Here is a 19,095-nt window from a genome sequence, read left to right on the forward strand (position 1 = left end):
CTGCTGTCAGCCAGCTGCCTTCTGTGTCTAGTTAATTTACTAACAAAAACAATAGGAGAGGCTGTGTCCTGGGACCCTGCTCTGCCACTCAATATGATTGTCGCTGGTTACCCTACACTTGACATATTCAAATCATATAACATCTGATTGATTGGGTGGAGCAGGACATAATATTCCCTCTTGTGTGACCAATGGGATCCATGAAGATTTTTTTTTAAATGGGACGGCCATTTAAGACAGAAATGAGAAATATTCCATTTGTTCTGTTAAATTTCGGTGAGTTTTCTGGGTCTCCCTTCCTCAAACTTCAGTGAAAGCAGGCAATAGAAATCTTTTATTGAATGATCACTGAATACCGAATGGATGAAAGACTATAAGAGAATTTGGTGCTGAGGTTAAAATCAGATCGGGGATCACATTGGATCATCTGAGCAGGCTGGAAGGGTCGAGTGGCCTGAACTTGTTTTTCGCCCTTTTTTAAAAGGACCATCCATGTTTAAATGTAGCATACGAAGAAGAAAAGTGCAATATAAAGCATTTTTGTTACCACTATAAAAGAAGCACGTTTCTATTCAACAGCAGAACTCACTGCTAATGGTTTACTTTGGTTATGTCGCAAGTGTGAAGGCCAATCCAGTTGTAGCAATCCTGTGATTATCAAGGCAAGGCGATGCCTACGTGTTTGGGCCACACGATCACACTCAGTTTCCTTCAGGTCCTGAAGCGACCACAGCCACACAGTGTCCCTCCTCCTGCACTATTTCCACATTTCTCCGGGCTCGATCATTGACAATTTCCTGAAGCTTTAGTGCACAATGGAAAACAAGATGTTTACACTGAGAGTAGGAGACGAAGCAGAGTCAAAGGTATTGTCAAACGGAGACAGGAGCAGGGAGGGGAATGGCGCAGATTGAGAACCAGACAGAGTGGGCTCGAATGAGAAACAGGGACAAGGAGAGGTGAAAAAAGAGAGACGATGGCATCGTTTTGCTAAGAGCAGTGAAAGGGGAGAGACATGCTTGGGAAACATGTGGGGGGTGGGCGATAGTGATATATAATAGGACAGAAATAGAAGACAAAATTTGATGGGGAAATCAAAACATGGAAGGAAGCGAAGACGCAAAAATGATAAGAATGTCATTCAGCTTTTCTCTCGATTTTTTTCTCCGTGTGACGCAGGTAGAAAATATGAGATGTTTATCGTTGCTAAGCTCCTCCCCAAAACAGTTATTATATGCAGTTGCGGGGGCGAGGGTGATGGTCGAACTCGTGGGGTGGCATTGGATGTGGGTAATTTGCGTCTGCCCTCTTTGTATCGTTGAATCTCTTACCGTCTTTAGCGCCATTTTCTTCGCCTCTTTGTTGTCAATCTCTGCGTCCGAAGTGATCATCACATGAACCCATTGATGCGGAGTATCTAAATGCAATATTTATGACATTAAACAAATTACACACAGATATAGTTCTAGACAGGATATAGTATTGTTTTTCAAAAATGTTCCGACCAGATTGGATTCACTTTTGTCCTGGTCGTAATTGTTTGTTCTGCTGCACATCTGTATATTGTTATTCTGCCTTCAATTCACTATTCTTATCACCTCTCCCTCATCCCTCAATTACCATGCTTCACTCTATGCTTCTAATGGTCTGCTGCTCATTGATTCCATTTCACAAGCAAATTATTTCCATCCTTACACAATTCAAGACTTCCATCTTCCCCCTCGCCTCGTGATCAGAGTGATCAATAAATGACACACGGAGTCAGGGAGACACAGGTGGAGAGAAACAGATGTAGATAGGAAGATCCAAATGCGGAGGATTTCAAAAGGAAGGACTGAAGGTGATGTTGGACATTAAAGACGAAGCTTCGTGAACCAGTTTGAAGATTCTACAATAACTGCTCCACCCTGCAGCATATGCCCCACTTAATATTTGTGATCGTCAATGGTGGTAAAAAAAAAACTGGATACACAGCATTGAGGTTCCCGGTGTCATCACACGAGTACAGATAATACAAGTGAGTCAATGATTTCCAGGACTCAACCTCAATCACTAGACCCCAGTAAGTTTGGTGGATGTTCAAGAAACGAATTAAGGAGCAAATAACCGACATGAGAAAACACTTGTGAACAACTTTCTGGTCAATCCAAAGATATTCGACAAGTATATCAAGATGAAGTGAATAACCAGGGAACGATCAGTCCCTAACAAACGATCAGTTTGTGTCTCGTGGGCACAAACCGGAAGAATATTAAATGAGACACAATATTTGATCCGGTAAGTTCGCATTGCTTTGTTACCTAGAGGTCATGGCTCAGAAGCCTTGTTCATTCTTTTGAAGAGGTGACCAAGTGTTTGGCAGGCTATCAATTAATCAGTATTTCGGAAATAAATTTGACACAACTCCAAGCTAAAACGCATGAAGTTCAAATTGCAAAGGATGCAGCAGAATTTGGCAATTCTGGTTTAAATAAAAATGTCATAGACAAAGGAGTTGGTTATGCTAAAGTCCAGTGTGTGGAACTGGTATCAGTGAGTACCACTGTTTTCATTGTTGGGTCAAATAATCTTTGAGACTTCATCCTGCATTGTTTTCCACACTCATTCAACTTGTCAAAAAGACACTGATGTTATCTGCATTTTCTTGCAAGTCATCACGCCACACAGCTTGGTGTTCATATACTTTCCCTGATTTGTTCAATAACCTACAAATCTCTCACCTTGCTCAGCATCAGTCGGAAGATTATAAAATTCCGTAGGTTTGGTTGGAAGAGTAAACGAATTCAAAGTAGAAGTCTCAGACCCTGAAGAGTCAGGCGAGGCAACGTCAATCGAAAATGTTGCCGTTGGATCCTTGTGTCTTTGAGTTGGTACTCTTTCTGCAATTGGAAGAAAGGATGGTAGCAAATGAGTTTAAAGGTGACGCATCGTGTACTGTTTTGAAAGTTTACGTAATCATAAAATAATGCATCTACTTGGCAAAAAAATACAAAACATACTTGGACTGTGTGTCTCAATAAAATTTTCTTAGTGGGTTCGGGCGATAAAATCAGAGCACTGCCAAACCCAAAGTCATCACAAGAGCACAGGTGTTATAAAATTGACAAGAAATTGCCAGAACCAAGTCAATACCTACACGGAGAAATGTTTGATGGATGAGAAAGAAGAGAGTCAGTCGGACTAAACAAATGCATAAGATAACTCTGTCGGGTAACATTAAGGGGAGTATACACAGATCCTATGAACATATCAAAAGGAAATGAATTTTTGGTAAGGCGTTGGTCCGATTGTGGACGAAGGCGTCAATTGTTGCTTTAACTGAAGCACATTGGCAAAACGCTGAAACATTACTTTACAGATGTCTTTTTTTTCATGAGGAGGACAATGCAAGCACAAAACGTCGGAATTGATGTTAAGAGGCGAGGAGTTATGGGAGGACTTCTTAAAATTTCATGACTGGTAAAATATTCAGTTTCTTACAATAGGTCTACAGGTTTGCTCAGAAAGTTAATTCGAATTGCCTGAGCCAAATTTTCCAGTTGAGCTCGTGTCATCGAGAGGATGAAAGCAGATTCCAGAACGACGAACGCCCAAACTTCCATTCGACAATAATCTCGTAAACAAATAATAGGGAGCTATTGGCCAGTAACACTCATGTACTTATTAGGAAGGCTTTTGAAGAAAGAACAAGTGAAGCATAAAATGAGTTTTCATTTGGCGAAACAAACATTGGAACGGTATTCACTGCCTCTTTGCCAAAGAAAATGTTATAAAAAAAAGCCTACTGGAATATTTCTATGAGCTAACAAAATGTTTGGCATTTTATATAGTTTATTGTAATTTCTACAATAACTTTCACAAGATCCAACATGTGAAACTTTGGGATAAATGTAAAGACCCAGCAAATTTAACAAATAGGTTCCGCGATTTTCAGAATGATGGGAGAAAGGTGGTCTGTTGGTGAATTGACAGCAGTGCGTACCACAGTGATAATTGCTGGTTACTTATTTTTCATATTCTTAAATAAAATAGATGTGTAGCTTCACATTTGAGTGTGAGCGCACTGAGGACCTTTATTAAATTATGATGACACTAAAATTGGCCAAGTAAGTGCATTATGGAACAACTTATTCGGTGACAGGTGGATACAAATACTTTGCCAGGTTGACGGTTGTGTGCCAGATGAAATGCAAGCCTGATATATGTGTGATGGTACAATTTGCAAGAAGGAAGAATACGCGTCCCAACTTAATTAATGATTACACATTCGGAATCCAAGAAGAACAGAAGTGTCTTGCAGGATGTGGACACAGATTCCTGAAAGTGTCAAGGCAGGTATACAAGATAATTAAAGAAGCAGATAGGTTAATTCCATTTCCCAGGTGTTCTTTTCGCTCATAAATGCAGGGAGATAAGTTTTCAGTTGCAAATGACTGTGTTTCAGTTACTGTTGGAGTACTGTGAGCAGACTGGTCAATGCACGATAGAAAGATTTGATTGCTCTGGAGTCGTTGCACAGAATATTTTCCACAAAGGTGCCTTGAATAGAGCTATATAGAGAGATTGGATACGCTCTAGTTGTTCCCTTTGGAGAAGAAGATGCTGAATGTGGTCGTCACAGCGTGGTAGAGATAAGAAAGGGCGTCAACAGGCTGAAAAAAAATCTTCTTTCCCTTCATAAATTCTAAAGTAACAAATGACACAACTGCCAAGTGCAAGGTAAAAGGCTGAGAAGATTTTTGGAGTTAAAGCATATGGCCAGAAGCAGTATTGAGAATGGGAATACATTGTTTGGGAGTTTTTCTGCTCATCAACATCTCAACTGGTAAAATGTAGTGAACCACCATTTGAAGTGTCATAATATTCAAGACTACGAGTTTATTAGGAGGAATGGACTATTATGAAGGTAATGATATACCATTATTCAAATACCGACTTCTGCGGTCGGACTGGAATTTATAACTCTGTGTATTTTCTCTCCTGCATAATTGCATTCAACTCACTCTTTCACTTCATCCCGATCACCTCAGTCATTAAATTACACAGGAAATCCCATTTTTGTCAGATGTGACTTCTCAGTTCCCAGTTCACGATTTCGACTCAGTTAAGACACTGACTCCCACTTCCAACAGTCACAAGGTCGTACCAGCTCAGTCACGACATCCTTCTGTCTGATTTACTAAGTTCCATTCATCCTAATCACTGTTTTCGAACATTTTCTGTCAACACATTAAATTCCCCTCCAAAACTGCATCTCACTTCCCTAAGTCACTCACTTCGTCACTCCTCCTATGCCAGTCACAATATCCCACCATATTCAGGCACGGTGTTATATTCCCATCAGGAACAAAGTCCCAGTCCAATCAGGCACAGTATTCTGTTGCCGTCAGTAAAAGTATTACCCTCCATTCGGGGACTGTATTCTATTCATTTCATTGACAATATCCCACTCCCGTCACGCATTTTATTCTATTACAGTCTTTAACAACATCACACTGGGCTGGAGCATTGTACCGCTCGATCATTACGCACTCTTTCACACTTGGATGAGTTACTACGTCCTATTCCTATCAGTCGTCCAATTCATTTTTGCTCACTTCAGCATCCGCCATGTTCTACTCTATCTCAGATGTTCGTCTGAACTGCTCAGAATTACACTTGGACTTTGCGATTTTTGGGACTTGATGTATATCAGGTTGAGGTTCAGGTTGTCAGTTTGCGCCCTGGGCTGGTAGGTTTGTTACCAGCAGGTTCGTTACCACACGACCTAACATAATCAGTGAGCCTGTGTTGAAGCGTTGTCTTCTGTCCTGTTTTTTCTCTATGTGTCTTGATCTGTTAAAGTGGGTGATACCATTTCCGGTTCTTTTCGAAGATGTTGGTAAATAGGATTACTACAGATATGTTTATTGATGGAGTTTCGGTTTGAATGCCAGAGATCGCTGAATTCCCGTGCGTGTATACATTTGGCTGTCCGAGGATGGATGTGATATCGATGTCTTTCTTGTATTTCTTTATCTGTGTGTTAAGATACTAGTTATAGATGGTCATGTATTTTAATGACAAGTCTGTGTTTGAGTATAGATTTCTTCCTGGCTGCAGTGTTTGATGAATCCCTTGTAGGGTATCTTGCAAATGACATTCGAATTGGGGGTTGGTCGTGAAGTGTCCTTTAGGTTCATCAGTAGCAGTTTCATTCCGTTGGTAGATTCGTAGGTTACCAACACTGAATCGGACATTCAAGCAGGAAAATAGCCATCAGGATAAACGAACACCAACTAGCTATCAAAATTCATGACCATCTATCACAACGATCCTTACACACAGACGAAGAAGGACACCACTTTGATTGTGACAGCACCTCTATTTTCAGACAGACGAAACAAAGACAGACACAGGAATTCCTAAATGCCTGGCATTCAAACAGGAACTCCACCAATAAACACATTGATTGCGACCCCATTTACCAACCTCTGAGAAAAAAGAAACAATATTTATGTCACCCACGTTAACTGACCAAGAAAGTAAACAGAATGTGGGACAGAACACCATTGGTTCAACGGAGGCTCACATTTGACGAACAGTCTGAGAAAAAAAAACACAGAACATCGAACAATGGAGTGCAAAACAGGCCATTCTGCCCTCGATGTTGCGCCAAATTATAAACTAGTCTAAGCCCATCCCGACACGATTCCATCATCATCCATGTGCTTATAGTCATGTTTAAATCTCACTAATGTTGGTGAGTTAACTACTTTGGCAGGCAGGGCATTCCATGCCCTTAACACTCTGTGAGTGAAGAAATTGCCTCTGACTTCTGTCTTAAATTTATCACGCATCAATTTGTAGCTATGACCCCTCGTACAAGTTGATGCCATCATCATCGGAATAAGAGACTTTCATGTCAACCCCATCTAATCCTCTGATCGTCTTGTATGTCTCTATCAAATCCCCTATTCTCCTTTCCCTTTCCAATAAGAATACAATCCAAGTCTCTCAGCCTTTCCTCATAAGACCTTCCCTCCAGACCACGCAACATCCTGGTAAGTCTCCTCTGCATCTTTTCCAATGTTTCCACATCCTTCCTGTAATGGGGCGACCAGAACTCTACACAATATTCCAAGTGCGGCCAAACTTGCGTCTTGCACAATTGCAGCTTGACATTACGGCTCCAGAACTCAATACCTCTATCGATGAAACCTACCATAATGCATGCCTTCTTAACAGCACAACCTGTTTTGCAATTTTCAGTGAACTATGTACATGGACTCGAAGATCCCTCTGCACATCCACAGTGCCAATAATCTTTCCATTGATCCAGTATTCGGTCTTCCTGTTATTCTTCTTAAAGTGAATCTCCTCACATTTATCAAAATTGTACTCCATTAGCCACCTATTTGCCCAATTCGGCAGTTCATGCAAGTCGTCCTAAAACCTGCACCACTATTCAAAACTATCCACTACTCCACCGACTTTAATGTCATCTGCAAATGACATTCACCTCCCCCTGCATCTATTATAAAAACTGCAAACAACAGTGGTCCGAAAACAGATTCTTGTGGCACACCACGAGGAACCTGACACCAGTCCGAATATTTTCCATCAACCACCAATTGATGCTTTCTTGCAGAAAGCCAATTTTAAATCCAAACAGCTAAATCAACCTCAATTTCATACTCTGCATTGTCTCCAACTGCCGAACATGTGGAAACTACCAAAGGCTTTCCTCAGGTCCATGTCTACCATGTCAACTGCCCTACCCTCATCGACATGCTTGGTTAACTTCTCAATGAGGTCAGTGAGACTTGACCTGTTCTTGACGAAACCATGTTGACTACCTGCAATCCTATCTCGACAGAGCCCACACACAACTTCCCACTTCTATCTTTGAATGGCGCGATCCCGATTCTAGTCATTATATTATTCCTCACATAATTATAGAAAGCTTCATGGTTCTCCTTCATTTTGCCTGTTCGAGACTGCTCTTTCTTCTCTTTGATCTTCTGAACTCTGTCTTTAAATCCTACCTAGCAAATCTGCAACCTCCGTCGTCTCATCTGAACCATGTCGCCTCATGGTCACATAAGCCTCCTTCTTTCGCTTAACAAGCGATGCAATTCCTTCAGTAAACCACAGTTCCCTTATGTTATCAATTCGCCTCTGCCTGGCAGTGATATATGTATCAAGGAAACGCAATATCTGTTCCTTAAACCAGCTCCACATTTCGAATATCCATATCCCCCATCCCTGCATTTTGCTACCCCGTTCTTTGCATCCGAAGTCTTGCCTAATCGTATTATAATTGCTCTTCCACAATCTATATCTCGTGCCTGCGGCATGTTCTGTCCATCTTCATCGCTGAACTAAACGAAACCGAATTATGGTCGCTATCCAAAGTGCTCACCTGATACTAAATCAAAACCCTGGCCTGGTCCATTACCAAGTATTAGATCGAATGTTCCCGTCACTCTTATCGGCCCTTCGACATACTGTGTCAGGAAACCCGCCTGCACACATTGTACGAAAACGAATCCATCCGACGTACGTGAAATATAGCATTTCTCGTGAATGCTGTGGAATTTAAAGCCCCCCATAATGATCACGCTGTACATTTAACTTCTACCCAGAATCGTTTTGCCGAAACTCTCCTGCACATTCGGTATGGCACGATGGCTCAGTGGTTAGCACTATTACCTCACAGCACCAGCATCCCAGGTTCAATTACACGCTCGGGTGACTGTCTGAGTGGAACATAGAAAAATACAGTGCAGTACAGGCCCTTCAGCCTTCGATGTTGCGCCGATCCAAGCCTACCTAACTTACACGAGCCACTTTCCTCCATACGCCCATAAAGAGGGAGAGGCCACCACTGTTACAGGCAGGGAATTCCATGAACTCACGAATCGCTGAGATAAAGAATCTAACATCAGGCCTATACCTACCACCCCTTAATTTAAAGCTGTGCCCCCTCGTAATATCTAACTCCATACATGGAAAAAAGGTTCGCATGGTCAACCCTATCTAAACCCCTAGTCATCTTGTACGCCTCTATCAAGTCACCCCTAAACCTTCTTTTCTCCAGTGAAAACAGCCCCAAGTGCCTCCGCCTTTCCTCGTACGATCTTCCTACCATACCAGGGAGCATTCTGGTCAACCTCCTTTGCATCCTTCCTATAATATGGCGACAAAAACTGCAGACAATACTCCAGATGCGGCCGCACCAGAGTCTTATACAACTGCAACATGACCTCAGGACTCCGGAACTCAATTCCTCTACCAATAAAAGCCAGTACGCCATATGCCTTCTTCACAGCACTATTTACCTTGTTGGCAACTTTCAGAGATCTGTGTACATGGGCACCAAGATCCCTCTGCTCATCCATACTACCAAGTATCCGACCATTAGCTCAGTACTCCATCTTCTTGTTACTCTTATCAAAGTGAATCACTTCACACTTAGCTGCATTGTACTCCATTTGCCACCTTTCTGCCCAGCACTGCAGCTTATCTATATCCCGCTGTAACCTGCCACATCCTTCCTCACTGTCAACAACTCCACCGACTTTCGTATCATTCGCAAACTTGCACACCCAACCTTCTAGCCCCTCCTCCAGGTCATTTATAAAAATGACAAACAACAATGGTCCCAAAACAGATTCTTGCTAAACACCGCTGGCAACTGCACTCCAAGATGAACCTTTACCATCAACTACTAACCTCTGTCTTCTTCCAGCCAGCCAATTCCTAATCCAAACCTCCAACTCACCCTCAATGCCATACCTCCGTATTTTTTGCAGTAGCCAACCATGGGGAACCTTATCAAACGCCTTACTAAAATCCATATACACCACATCTACTGCTTTACCCTCGTCTACCTCCTTAGTCACCTTCTCAAAGAATTCAATAAAGTTTGTGAGGCACGACCTGCCCTTGTGCCTGGGTGGGTTTCCTCCGGGTGCTCAGGTTTCTTCCCACAGGATAAAAATGTGCAGGTCAGGTGAATTGGCAATGCTAAATTGCCCCAGAGTATTCGGTCAATTATCAGAGGGGAGTAGGTCTGTCTGGGTTACTCATTTGAGTGTAATGTGGACTGGTTGGGCCGAAGGGCCTGTTTCCACACTGTGAAGAATCTAATCTAATCCATGAAAATCTGCGGAGGCCTATAAAAAACCTCCCAGCAGTGTGACCTCTCCTCTCTTGTTTCTCACCACAACCCATGCTATCTCAATAGACGAGATCTCGTTAAACATTCTTTCAACCACCATCATACTTGTCTTGAGTAACAAGATCACACTTCTCCCACACCCTATTTTACCTCCTTCCCTGTTCCGAATGGAAGATCTGAACGCTGGAACCTAGCACATCCATTCCTCCCATGATCTATCCACAAATAGCCACGGCATTGAAGTCCCAGTTACCTATCCATGCTGCAAGCTCACCTACCTTATTTCAGATACTTCTGGCTTTGAAGAACACTCACTTAAAACCAGTTTGCTACCTGCCAGCACATTCCTGTGACCATGAAATCCTATCCATGTCCTCCCTACTCTCATCCTTCTGTGTATTGGAACTACACCTCAGGTTCCCATTCTCCTGCTGACTTAGTTTAACCTTACCCTAATAGCACCAGTAGATTTTCCACCCAGTATACATATACCCCTCTGGTTCAAGTGAAGGCCATCTTGTTTTTGGTAGGCTTTAGACCCACTAGCTCAGCGAGCAAACTCAACCGGACACTTGGTATCTTCCCATGGAATTAGAGAGTGAGTGACATGGAGAGCACATTATGTTTTCCGGAAATTAGGAACAAGACCACATAGCAGCTCATCTCATTTTCGCTTATTCATGACCGAATAAGAGGTGCTTGCAACATTCTAAAGGAATCGCGTGAAATCTCAGAACCACACTGTTGGTGATAAATTAGTTATGACGTACCTGCACAGTATCCAGCATTACAGAATTCTGTCGGCTTCAACTCATACACAAAGAAAGTGGGACATTTCTTGATGATGATGCCTTGGCTGGAGAAGCAGTTATTATTATTCCAACTAAAACAGATAGTCCTGGTTACCTCCCCTTCACTCACGGAGGGATGACGACCTGCAATTCATTTTGTTTAAATCGGAAATGATTAAAAGATAAAATGAACAGTGCTTAATGGAGAATAAAATATGGTAGATAAAGAGGTGGTTATACCATTTAACCAGCCTGTACTCCTTGTGCAGCAGTGATCAATGGGGATAGCATTCTCTGGAATCATCCATTCATCAGAACTGAAATAAAAGTTACAGAGTTAACTCCTGATCTGATCACATATATTACCTGACTGGTAAAATGACCGACACTTCCAAAATCTGTGCCCCTTTCGAAAACATGCACTCTGAATGAAATATTTCCCTCCTGCCCGAATATATACTGTTCGTCCTTGGCTCTGGTTCAGGTATTTGCAAGATTGTACGGAGGATTTACTGTATAGAAAATGGACATTCTTTCTACTTTTTTTTCAATTATTTACACACACACGAACTTTCAAGCACGACCTATAGATATCCTCTCATCAACATTAATCTATCCTGGTTTATCCTCAAGTGTTTTATGAGCTCTATTCCATTAAAGACATTACTAAAGTTGAAGTCAATATCCGTCCTTGTGGTCGTGAGCTGAACATTCAAATCATTCTCTTGATAGAGGAGTCTGTTCAGGTTTTCCAATAGATTCATGATTAACCCTCACAGCGATTGTCTCAGTCATGCTTGGTTGAATCAATTTGAAAGAGAACACAGTTCTCTTCATGTAAATTAAGGGAAGAACGTGAATACCAGAGTACGCACCCCTCGTTTGCATAACCAGCATAACATCAAGCCCAAAACAAAATGTTGTGCTCCTAATGCGGAGCAGCAAACTGTGGATCATATTCTTTCTGTAAATTACCTGATGGCTATGGAGACAGGAAATGTGTGCTGCATTTCAATTGTGGTGTGATAAATGTTTAAAACTGAATTACGCATGATTATGAATGAGTTTGTTTTTAATTTTATAAAAATATCACGTGTCCTTCCCTAAAATACATTTATGTTTCTCTCTTTGCGAAACATGATGTTTTCAGTTTCAACAATGAGGGAGATAAGTTTCGTATTCCGGAATTACATTTTTTTTACTTCCATCAATTCTCTCATAGCTTTCCACTTGTCCCTAGGACAATGAAACCATTGACAGTGCAAACACTGAACCACCACCCCGCTTTTTACAATCATACTAACGTTCCAAGAAAGTTCACTCTTTACCTATTAAACCTGTACCATCCCTGTTGGAGATCTTTACCATATTGATTTTGGTGTGAGCATTCCTTTACACCTAATTCAATGCTCCTCCTGGTCGGGTCCAAGACTGTGTGGTTAACACATGGATCAGCGATTTTGGTGTCTGGGACTGAGGGTCACAAAAAAAAACTGTTTAATATTATGTTATAAAGAACAGTGAATTTAACATCGCGACATGAGCTGACAGAAGCTTCAAAACTATGATTGATATTAGCAGGGACGAGTGACAGTAATCTGGAACGACTGAATTTCCAATTGTAGTCATTTGCGAAGTAGAGGTTGAGTGGAGTTTTGAACAAAAGAACATTGAAAGTCACGAGTGGTTTTGACAGAGTCGATTACGAGAGAAAGTGATCATATTGACAGAAATATTGAAAACAAAAAAACAGTTGCTAGAGTCATTGAGATTACAGCACGGAAACAGACCCTTCAGTCCAACCCGCTGATGTCAAACAGTTACCTCAACCCAATCTAGTCCCATTTCCCAGCGCATATTCCTCCAAACTATTCATATACACATCTGAATGCCTTTTAAATTTTGCAATTGTACCAACCTCCACTACTTCCTCTGGCTGCTATTTACATACATGGACCACCCGCTGTGTGAAAAACCTGCCGCTTATATCCCTTTAATAACTTCCCCCTCTCACCCTAAACCTTTGCTCTCTCGTTGTGGACTCCCCCGACCCAGGAAAAAAGACTTTGTCAATTTATCCTCTCCTTGCCCCTCAGGATTCTATAAACGTCTATCAGGTCAAGTAATGACATTCTGAAATGCAGATATATTGTTCTCCGCAGCTATCGGTATCATGGACGTTTGCCGAAGAGTCTAATGGGGACAGTGGCAATCCGCTCTATGAAATAGAATTGGATGCGTATCGGGCCAGGTGAGGTGAAGGGTGGAGGTGAAGGGTTATGAATTGATTGCAGTAAGTTGATTCTTGGCAAAGGACACATTCTGAGACACAGCAGAGTCACGACTTGCCAGTTGGCTTCCTCTTCTTCTTAAGCATTTTGTTGTAGTCTAGTGTAGAGTAATGGATACTGTAATGTTCTTTCCGAAATAATCATAAAGTGTGTGCTAATAGTTAATAACAAGGGAGACAATTTGACAGTAGTGCCCATTCAGTATATTACATAATAGTTTCTTTTTTTCCGTAAGATTATCTGCTGTAACCACTATAAATGCAATATCTATTTTGATAAATTCACAAATGCACCACGGGTTATTTTTATGCCTGATTAAAACAATTAAACAGAGTGAAGATTGAATGAATGTTCAGGAACTTACACATCAAACCGAGAACCAGCAGTAGAGTCCTCATGCCGCTGTGTTATACTCTGTAAATGGGAACAGAGAATTACTATTAGAAAGTGTCAATATTATGGGAGATAAATTAAAGATTGGTAGTCCTTGAATACGAATTACTATGAGTGTGCAACCTAAACCCATCTTCCATTCACTGGGGCAACTGAGATGTACGTCTGTGTTCCACCGGAACGACCACAGACAGGGTGCGATCGAACTCTCTTCATCATTATTATCATCAACAGAATTAGAAGCACCTCTCACACATTAGAGGATCTATACCGTACACGTCCTGACAACTTCCATCTCGTGCATACAAACAACAGTTCCTGCAAGGTAATTGTAGTCCGAACATCACAATTACCAGAACCTCAACTGATTTGAATGCTATGTTCTAAACAATGAACCAGCTCCTTTTGCTGTATCATGACTTGGTAATCTTTGAGAATAACTCCAATTGCAAAGACTTCAATCGGTAAAGGAGAAAGAGTTCTCCCATCACCGAAACAAGTGAATATAAGTGACAGCTTTATGAGCTTGTTAGCGTCTTCCTTTAGTTCATTCCCTCTTACCTGCCTCTTTTGAAGTCAGTTTCGGTGTGGGATATTCCAGTTCAGCTGCTACCTTTTTGGTCCCATCAAGCCTCTGCTATGCATTATGCCAGTTGCACAACAACTCACATCACATCGTCACAAGACTCTGAACAAAGGTGCTGGTTGGCTGCATAATCAATGATTGAAATTGTGGCAACTTCAATGCAAATTCAATATTTTCCAAGAAATGGCATACAGAAAGAGAACAAGGAAACATCTTTCCTGGCGTTGGAACGTGTTGTTTGGTTGTACTTGATCCTAAGGTTCCCTTCATCTGACTACCGCCACACATCCACACCCTCAGACAAATGATGCAGGAATATTAGAATTGGCAGAGTACATGACAATGCTGTTGCCGGCACCATTCAGGCTTCCTGAATTTGCATGGCCGCTAATCTGACACTTGCAACGGCCAGTACAGAGGGCAGCAGACTTGAGTACTTGCTGCGTTTGGGATACTAGGGGCCTGACAAGGCTGACAACATTGCAGGCTGAATCTAAGACGTCGTAAAAGCCAACATGACTTTTAGTTCCATGTTTTCCTTTAAACTCTGACATGTTCTTCATCAATTTCGGATCCTCTAACACTATTAGGTTCTCAAAAAGCGATAGCGTCTGCATAAGCTTAACACCACTATTCGTGTCAAGGTATAAAATAGTGTCAGAGAGTGTGTCCATTTCAAGACTTTTCAAATTGTAAGAAAATACATTACTACACGGGTATATATTAATTTCAGTCTTTCTCCTCAACTCAGAGTCTGTGTAAGTTTTAGCGCCTGTCTGTCGTAAGGTCGTTATCATTTTCGCAGTTTATATTAAGTGCAAGTTGTGCTTTGGTTGAAAAGACTGCATTGTCTTTAGGCTTTGTATCAATTTTCAGAGCCGAAAATAATTCTGAATCTGTGTCGGGTTCATGGTCTGTAATATTTTTACAGGGTCGACGATAGTTTCTGAACATGCATCAGATTCAGAGACATATTACTTTTTGGTCTGTATATGTTTCAGTGTCTGCATTTGGATGTGTAATTGATTAAAAATGTCAGGGTTTTTTTCTCGTTTAAAGTCTAAATTTGATTCAAGTACCATATCAGTTTCACGGTCTGTTTTCCATACAAGGCTTTTAGAGTTTATTGTTTTCAACGTATGTATCAGTTTCAGTTAAATGGTCTGCATTACGTTCATGGACTGCATCATTGCAGGGTTTACATCACTTTCAATTTTTAAATAAGTTTCTGTTTTAGGGTGTGTATTAGTTTCGTGGCCTATGTCACTTACGTTGCAATTTTCAGTCGCCCTTCGATTCAGTAGAAGTATCAGGTTCAGTTTTTTTTTATAGTGTCAGGATCAGTCATAATTCTAAGGTCGATATCAGTTTCAGATTTTGTTTTCTATTAACGCTATTCATTAATTTCTGGCACTGTATGCGTTTCAGGTTTAGCATTCGTTTAAGGATCTGCATTGCTTTCAGGGTATATGTCCATTTCACAGTCTATATCAATTTCACTGTCTGTTTTCGACTCGTCTGCATTGCTTCCTGTCGAGTGATCAGGTAATGTGCTGTCAATTTAGGCTCACTCCTCGAACCATTCCACGTCTAAAGTACAATTTGGAATTACAAAATATCTTCGTTTGTTACACTGTACGTTTGCATTTAAATAAAATCACACCTTAACGAGGTTTTGTGTTTCCATTGGTACTCAATGCAGAGCAGTCCGTCTATTGGACTTTGCCTACTTTTCTGGAGTTTCACAATCTTACATGTTCTGAAAGCAGCAGGTTCTCCAGCAGCTCATTCACACTCTGCATTTATTTGCATTTTATTTGCATTTCTTGCCGTATGGGTTTTATGCAGTCCTTTATTCCTGAATAACCTTTCAAATTACAATTTCTCTCAATATTATACAATCAAAAATATATCAAATCCCAGTATTTACGGAGCATGCTAATCATTAAATCCTGAGCTCCGGGATCAACAGACATCGACCTTCTTCCTTTCCCTTGCTTTCAGACTGTTTATTGTTTTCAGTGTTTTAGTTTTAGCGTCTGTATCACATTCAGGAACTGCAACTTTAAAAGATATTCACTACTTTCAGCTTCTGTCTTATCTTCTGTGTTGGGGCCTGCGTTAGTTTCAAGAAATGTGTCACTGGCTCTCTCGATGTAATAGTATTTAGTAAATGTAGGAGATTTGTTAATTTCAGCAACAGTTTCATTAACGATATCAGGCAGATACTTTTCAAATTTCTTATTAGATTTAGAACGAACATTAGTTTAAGGGAATCTATTAATTTCAGGGTGTACATCAATTTCACTGTCTGATCCCGGTCTGTATTCTTTCGCAATCTCTCTTAGATTCAGCGACAGGTTTAGTTTAAGAATGTGTGTCAGTATTAGGGTCAACCCAAGTTCAGGAAATACGTTTTCAATGTAGCCTGGGTCCTCTACACTCCACCCCTGAAGTGCAATTTAACCTTCCAATAATTCTTTGTTGGTGACATAGTGAGTTTTGATTTAAATAAAATGACCGTTTCACAACGTATTGCAAACCCAGTGTTACTCAATGCCAAGCAATCAGTGTGTTGATTTTTGCCTTCCGTTCAGGAATTCCACAATTTTAGACGTTATGAACAAATAGACAATCTACGAAATCTTTCGCTTTCCTGTATTTTACTGGAATGTGTTCTTGAATGTGTTTTGCAAAATCCCTTAATTCTGAATTCCATATCAATAGGCAATTGTTCTCATTCTCTCAATATTCTGCCAAGATAAGAAAAGCAAATCCAATATTTACAGAGCAAGTAAGTGGGAAAATCCTGAGCTCCTCCATCAACGAAGAACGACGTTCTTCCTTTTGCCATTCCACACAAATCTACTTCTGCCAGTTTTGCCAACTCAACAAAAAGAAGAATTAGTGAACCTGCTACAGTTGTCGCATAATCTCTGGCCATTTCATTATTTTCTTATGAAAACAGTGCTCAACGACCTTTTCACACTACGAAACAACAGCAATCTATCAGTGAGGGTAACGTAAAATTTGCATAAAATTAACTGCACATCATTTGTTTCACAATGGGTCAGAGTGTCTATTTATTTCCTTGTTTCTCAAAGCTCTTTCATTCTGCAGTTTCTAATTTGCATGAGTGTGTCTAATTAGTACTTTCTGGATAATGTTACAGCACACAAGCCCTGGTGCAAGTCAGAAGTTCAAACAAGTTATTTGTTATGAAAACATTGTAATTGATCTTGACTGTGATTGGTAACCAGCCATGGGTACCTGGATGCATCCCAGCTATGCCTGGCTATTTGCCGGTCATATCAAACATTCCCGCTTCAGCATTTTCGCAGGTATTGTACCCGATCTCTTCCACGGTTACATCGATGACTGCATCGATACAGCGTTTTACACTCATGCTGACCTGGAACAGAACATCGACTTCAACCACAACTTCCATACCCCGAAGAAATTCACTTGATCATTCTCAGAGCCCTCCTACCACTTCCTCGATCACCCCATTTCCACCGCCAGTAACATAATTCAAACGTACGTCTCCTATAGACACCCATAACTACCTGAACTGCACATCCTCCCACCCCGTATCCTGCAATAACTCTATGCCAATTTCACAATCGCTCCAAATCCGCTGCATCTGCTTGGATGCAGACACATCCCAATCGCAAGAATCCCAGGTGTCGAAGTATTTTGAATATTCATACAGCCCTCCACCGCACCACCTCCTTTCCCAGACCACCACTCTGAACACATTCCCTCCATCCACGATAAGAAAAGAATGTCCTATGTCGTCCTACTACCCCATCAGTCTCCGCCTGCAATGCATTATCCTCAAACACAACCACGAACCCCAAATAGACATCACAAACAGGAACATCTTCATTTCCCCACCCTGTCAGGTTGCTGAAAGCCCCGTTCCCTCCATCATTTCTTAGTTCACTGCAACTTCTCTCCCCCGCTGAACCCTCAGATAACGTGCCCTGCAACCACGAAAGTGCAAACAAATGCTTATATGCCACCTACATCACCTCCCTCCTGGGCTCCAAACATACCTTCCAGATGAGACAAAAATATTCTGCTTATCTTCCAACTTAGGATAATGCATCAGAAGCTCAAAATGAGGTCCTCTCAACATCGACGAGACAGAGTCTAAACTTAGGGTTCAGCTCACAGAATTTCACAGGATGGTCCGCAGCAGACGATCGGACTTCCCAGTCTCTGTTCATTTCAATTCCCCAGCCTTTGAATTTCCAACATGCCCATCTTTGGACTATCCCATGTCCAAAACAAATTGCAGCGTCAACTGGAGAATCAATACTTTATCTTTAGGTTAGGCATTCTACAGATCGGAGGATTCAACACTGAGTTTGACAATTCCGAGTAACCTCACTCCCAATCTCCCGACTCCCGTCCCAATCCCTACTCCTGACTGCCACTTCTCCATGTCAACAACTGGATTCATTCAACCCATTGACTAAACAGGTCATACACTTTACCTTCCACCATGTAGCCTCCCTTCAACACTCTGATCCTGGCTACCCCATAAGCTGCAGCTACCCCATACCACACCCAGTCCTGAACAATGGTGAACCCGAAATGTCGACTTCTCCACCTCCTGATGCTGCCTTGCTGGCTGTGTTCGTCCAGCCTCCTGCCTGTCTAATTAGAATTCCAGCATCTGCAGTTCATTCGTCTCTTGACTGTAATGACCAGACATTTGACCTGGAAATGAGGAGAATGAAATTTAATGAAACACACTGCATCTCAGACTTTATAAGTAGGAAGAATTTCACTGAAATATACGTTCAGTATCATGTCTTTGACACTGAAATTAAATTTCTAGCAATTTCACATTCACATGAC

General features: G+C 41.3%; 1 protein-coding gene across 1 annotated transcript; it reads right to left on the reverse strand.

Annotated features, from left to right (window-relative positions):
- Window positions 1–603: 603 nt before the first annotated feature.
- On the reverse strand, window positions 604–13,647 carry LOC132829704 (uncharacterized). The gene is made up of 7 exons (XM_060847064.1): window positions 13,612–13,647; window positions 12,285–12,429; window positions 11,197–11,273; window positions 10,936–11,100; window positions 2,721–2,879; window positions 1,332–1,417; window positions 604–803 (listed from the first exon to the last, which is right to left on the reverse strand). The coding sequence occupies exons 1-7, from the start codon at window positions 13,643–13,645 to the stop codon at window positions 702–704; spliced, it is 768 nt and encodes a 255-aa protein (XP_060703047.1). The 5' UTR covers window positions 13,646–13,647; the 3' UTR covers window positions 604–701.
- Between the last annotated feature and the right edge of the window lie 5,448 nt (window positions 13,648–19,095).

The sequence above is a fragment of the Hemiscyllium ocellatum genome, chromosome 29 (genome assembly GCF_020745735.1).
Source record: "Hemiscyllium ocellatum isolate sHemOce1 chromosome 29, sHemOce1.pat.X.cur, whole genome shotgun sequence".
NCBI classification, from domain to species: domain Eukaryota; kingdom Metazoa; phylum Chordata; class Chondrichthyes; order Orectolobiformes; family Hemiscylliidae; genus Hemiscyllium; species Hemiscyllium ocellatum.

Bases quoted from the DNA above. Each gene is read 5' to 3' on its own strand.
- LOC132829704 (XM_060847064.1), bottom strand. From the start codon at position 13,645: ATGAGGACTCTACTGCTGGTTCTCGGTTTGATGT. The intron at 12,430-13,611 runs GTAAGTTCCTGA...TGTGACCCTCAG, and splicing joins GCTGGTTCTCGGTTTGATGT to TCCCAGACACCAAAATCGCT. The intron at 11,274-12,284 runs GTAAAGAGTGAA...CTTTTATTTCAG, and splicing joins GGATGGTACAGGTTTAATAG to TTCTGATGAATGGATGATTC.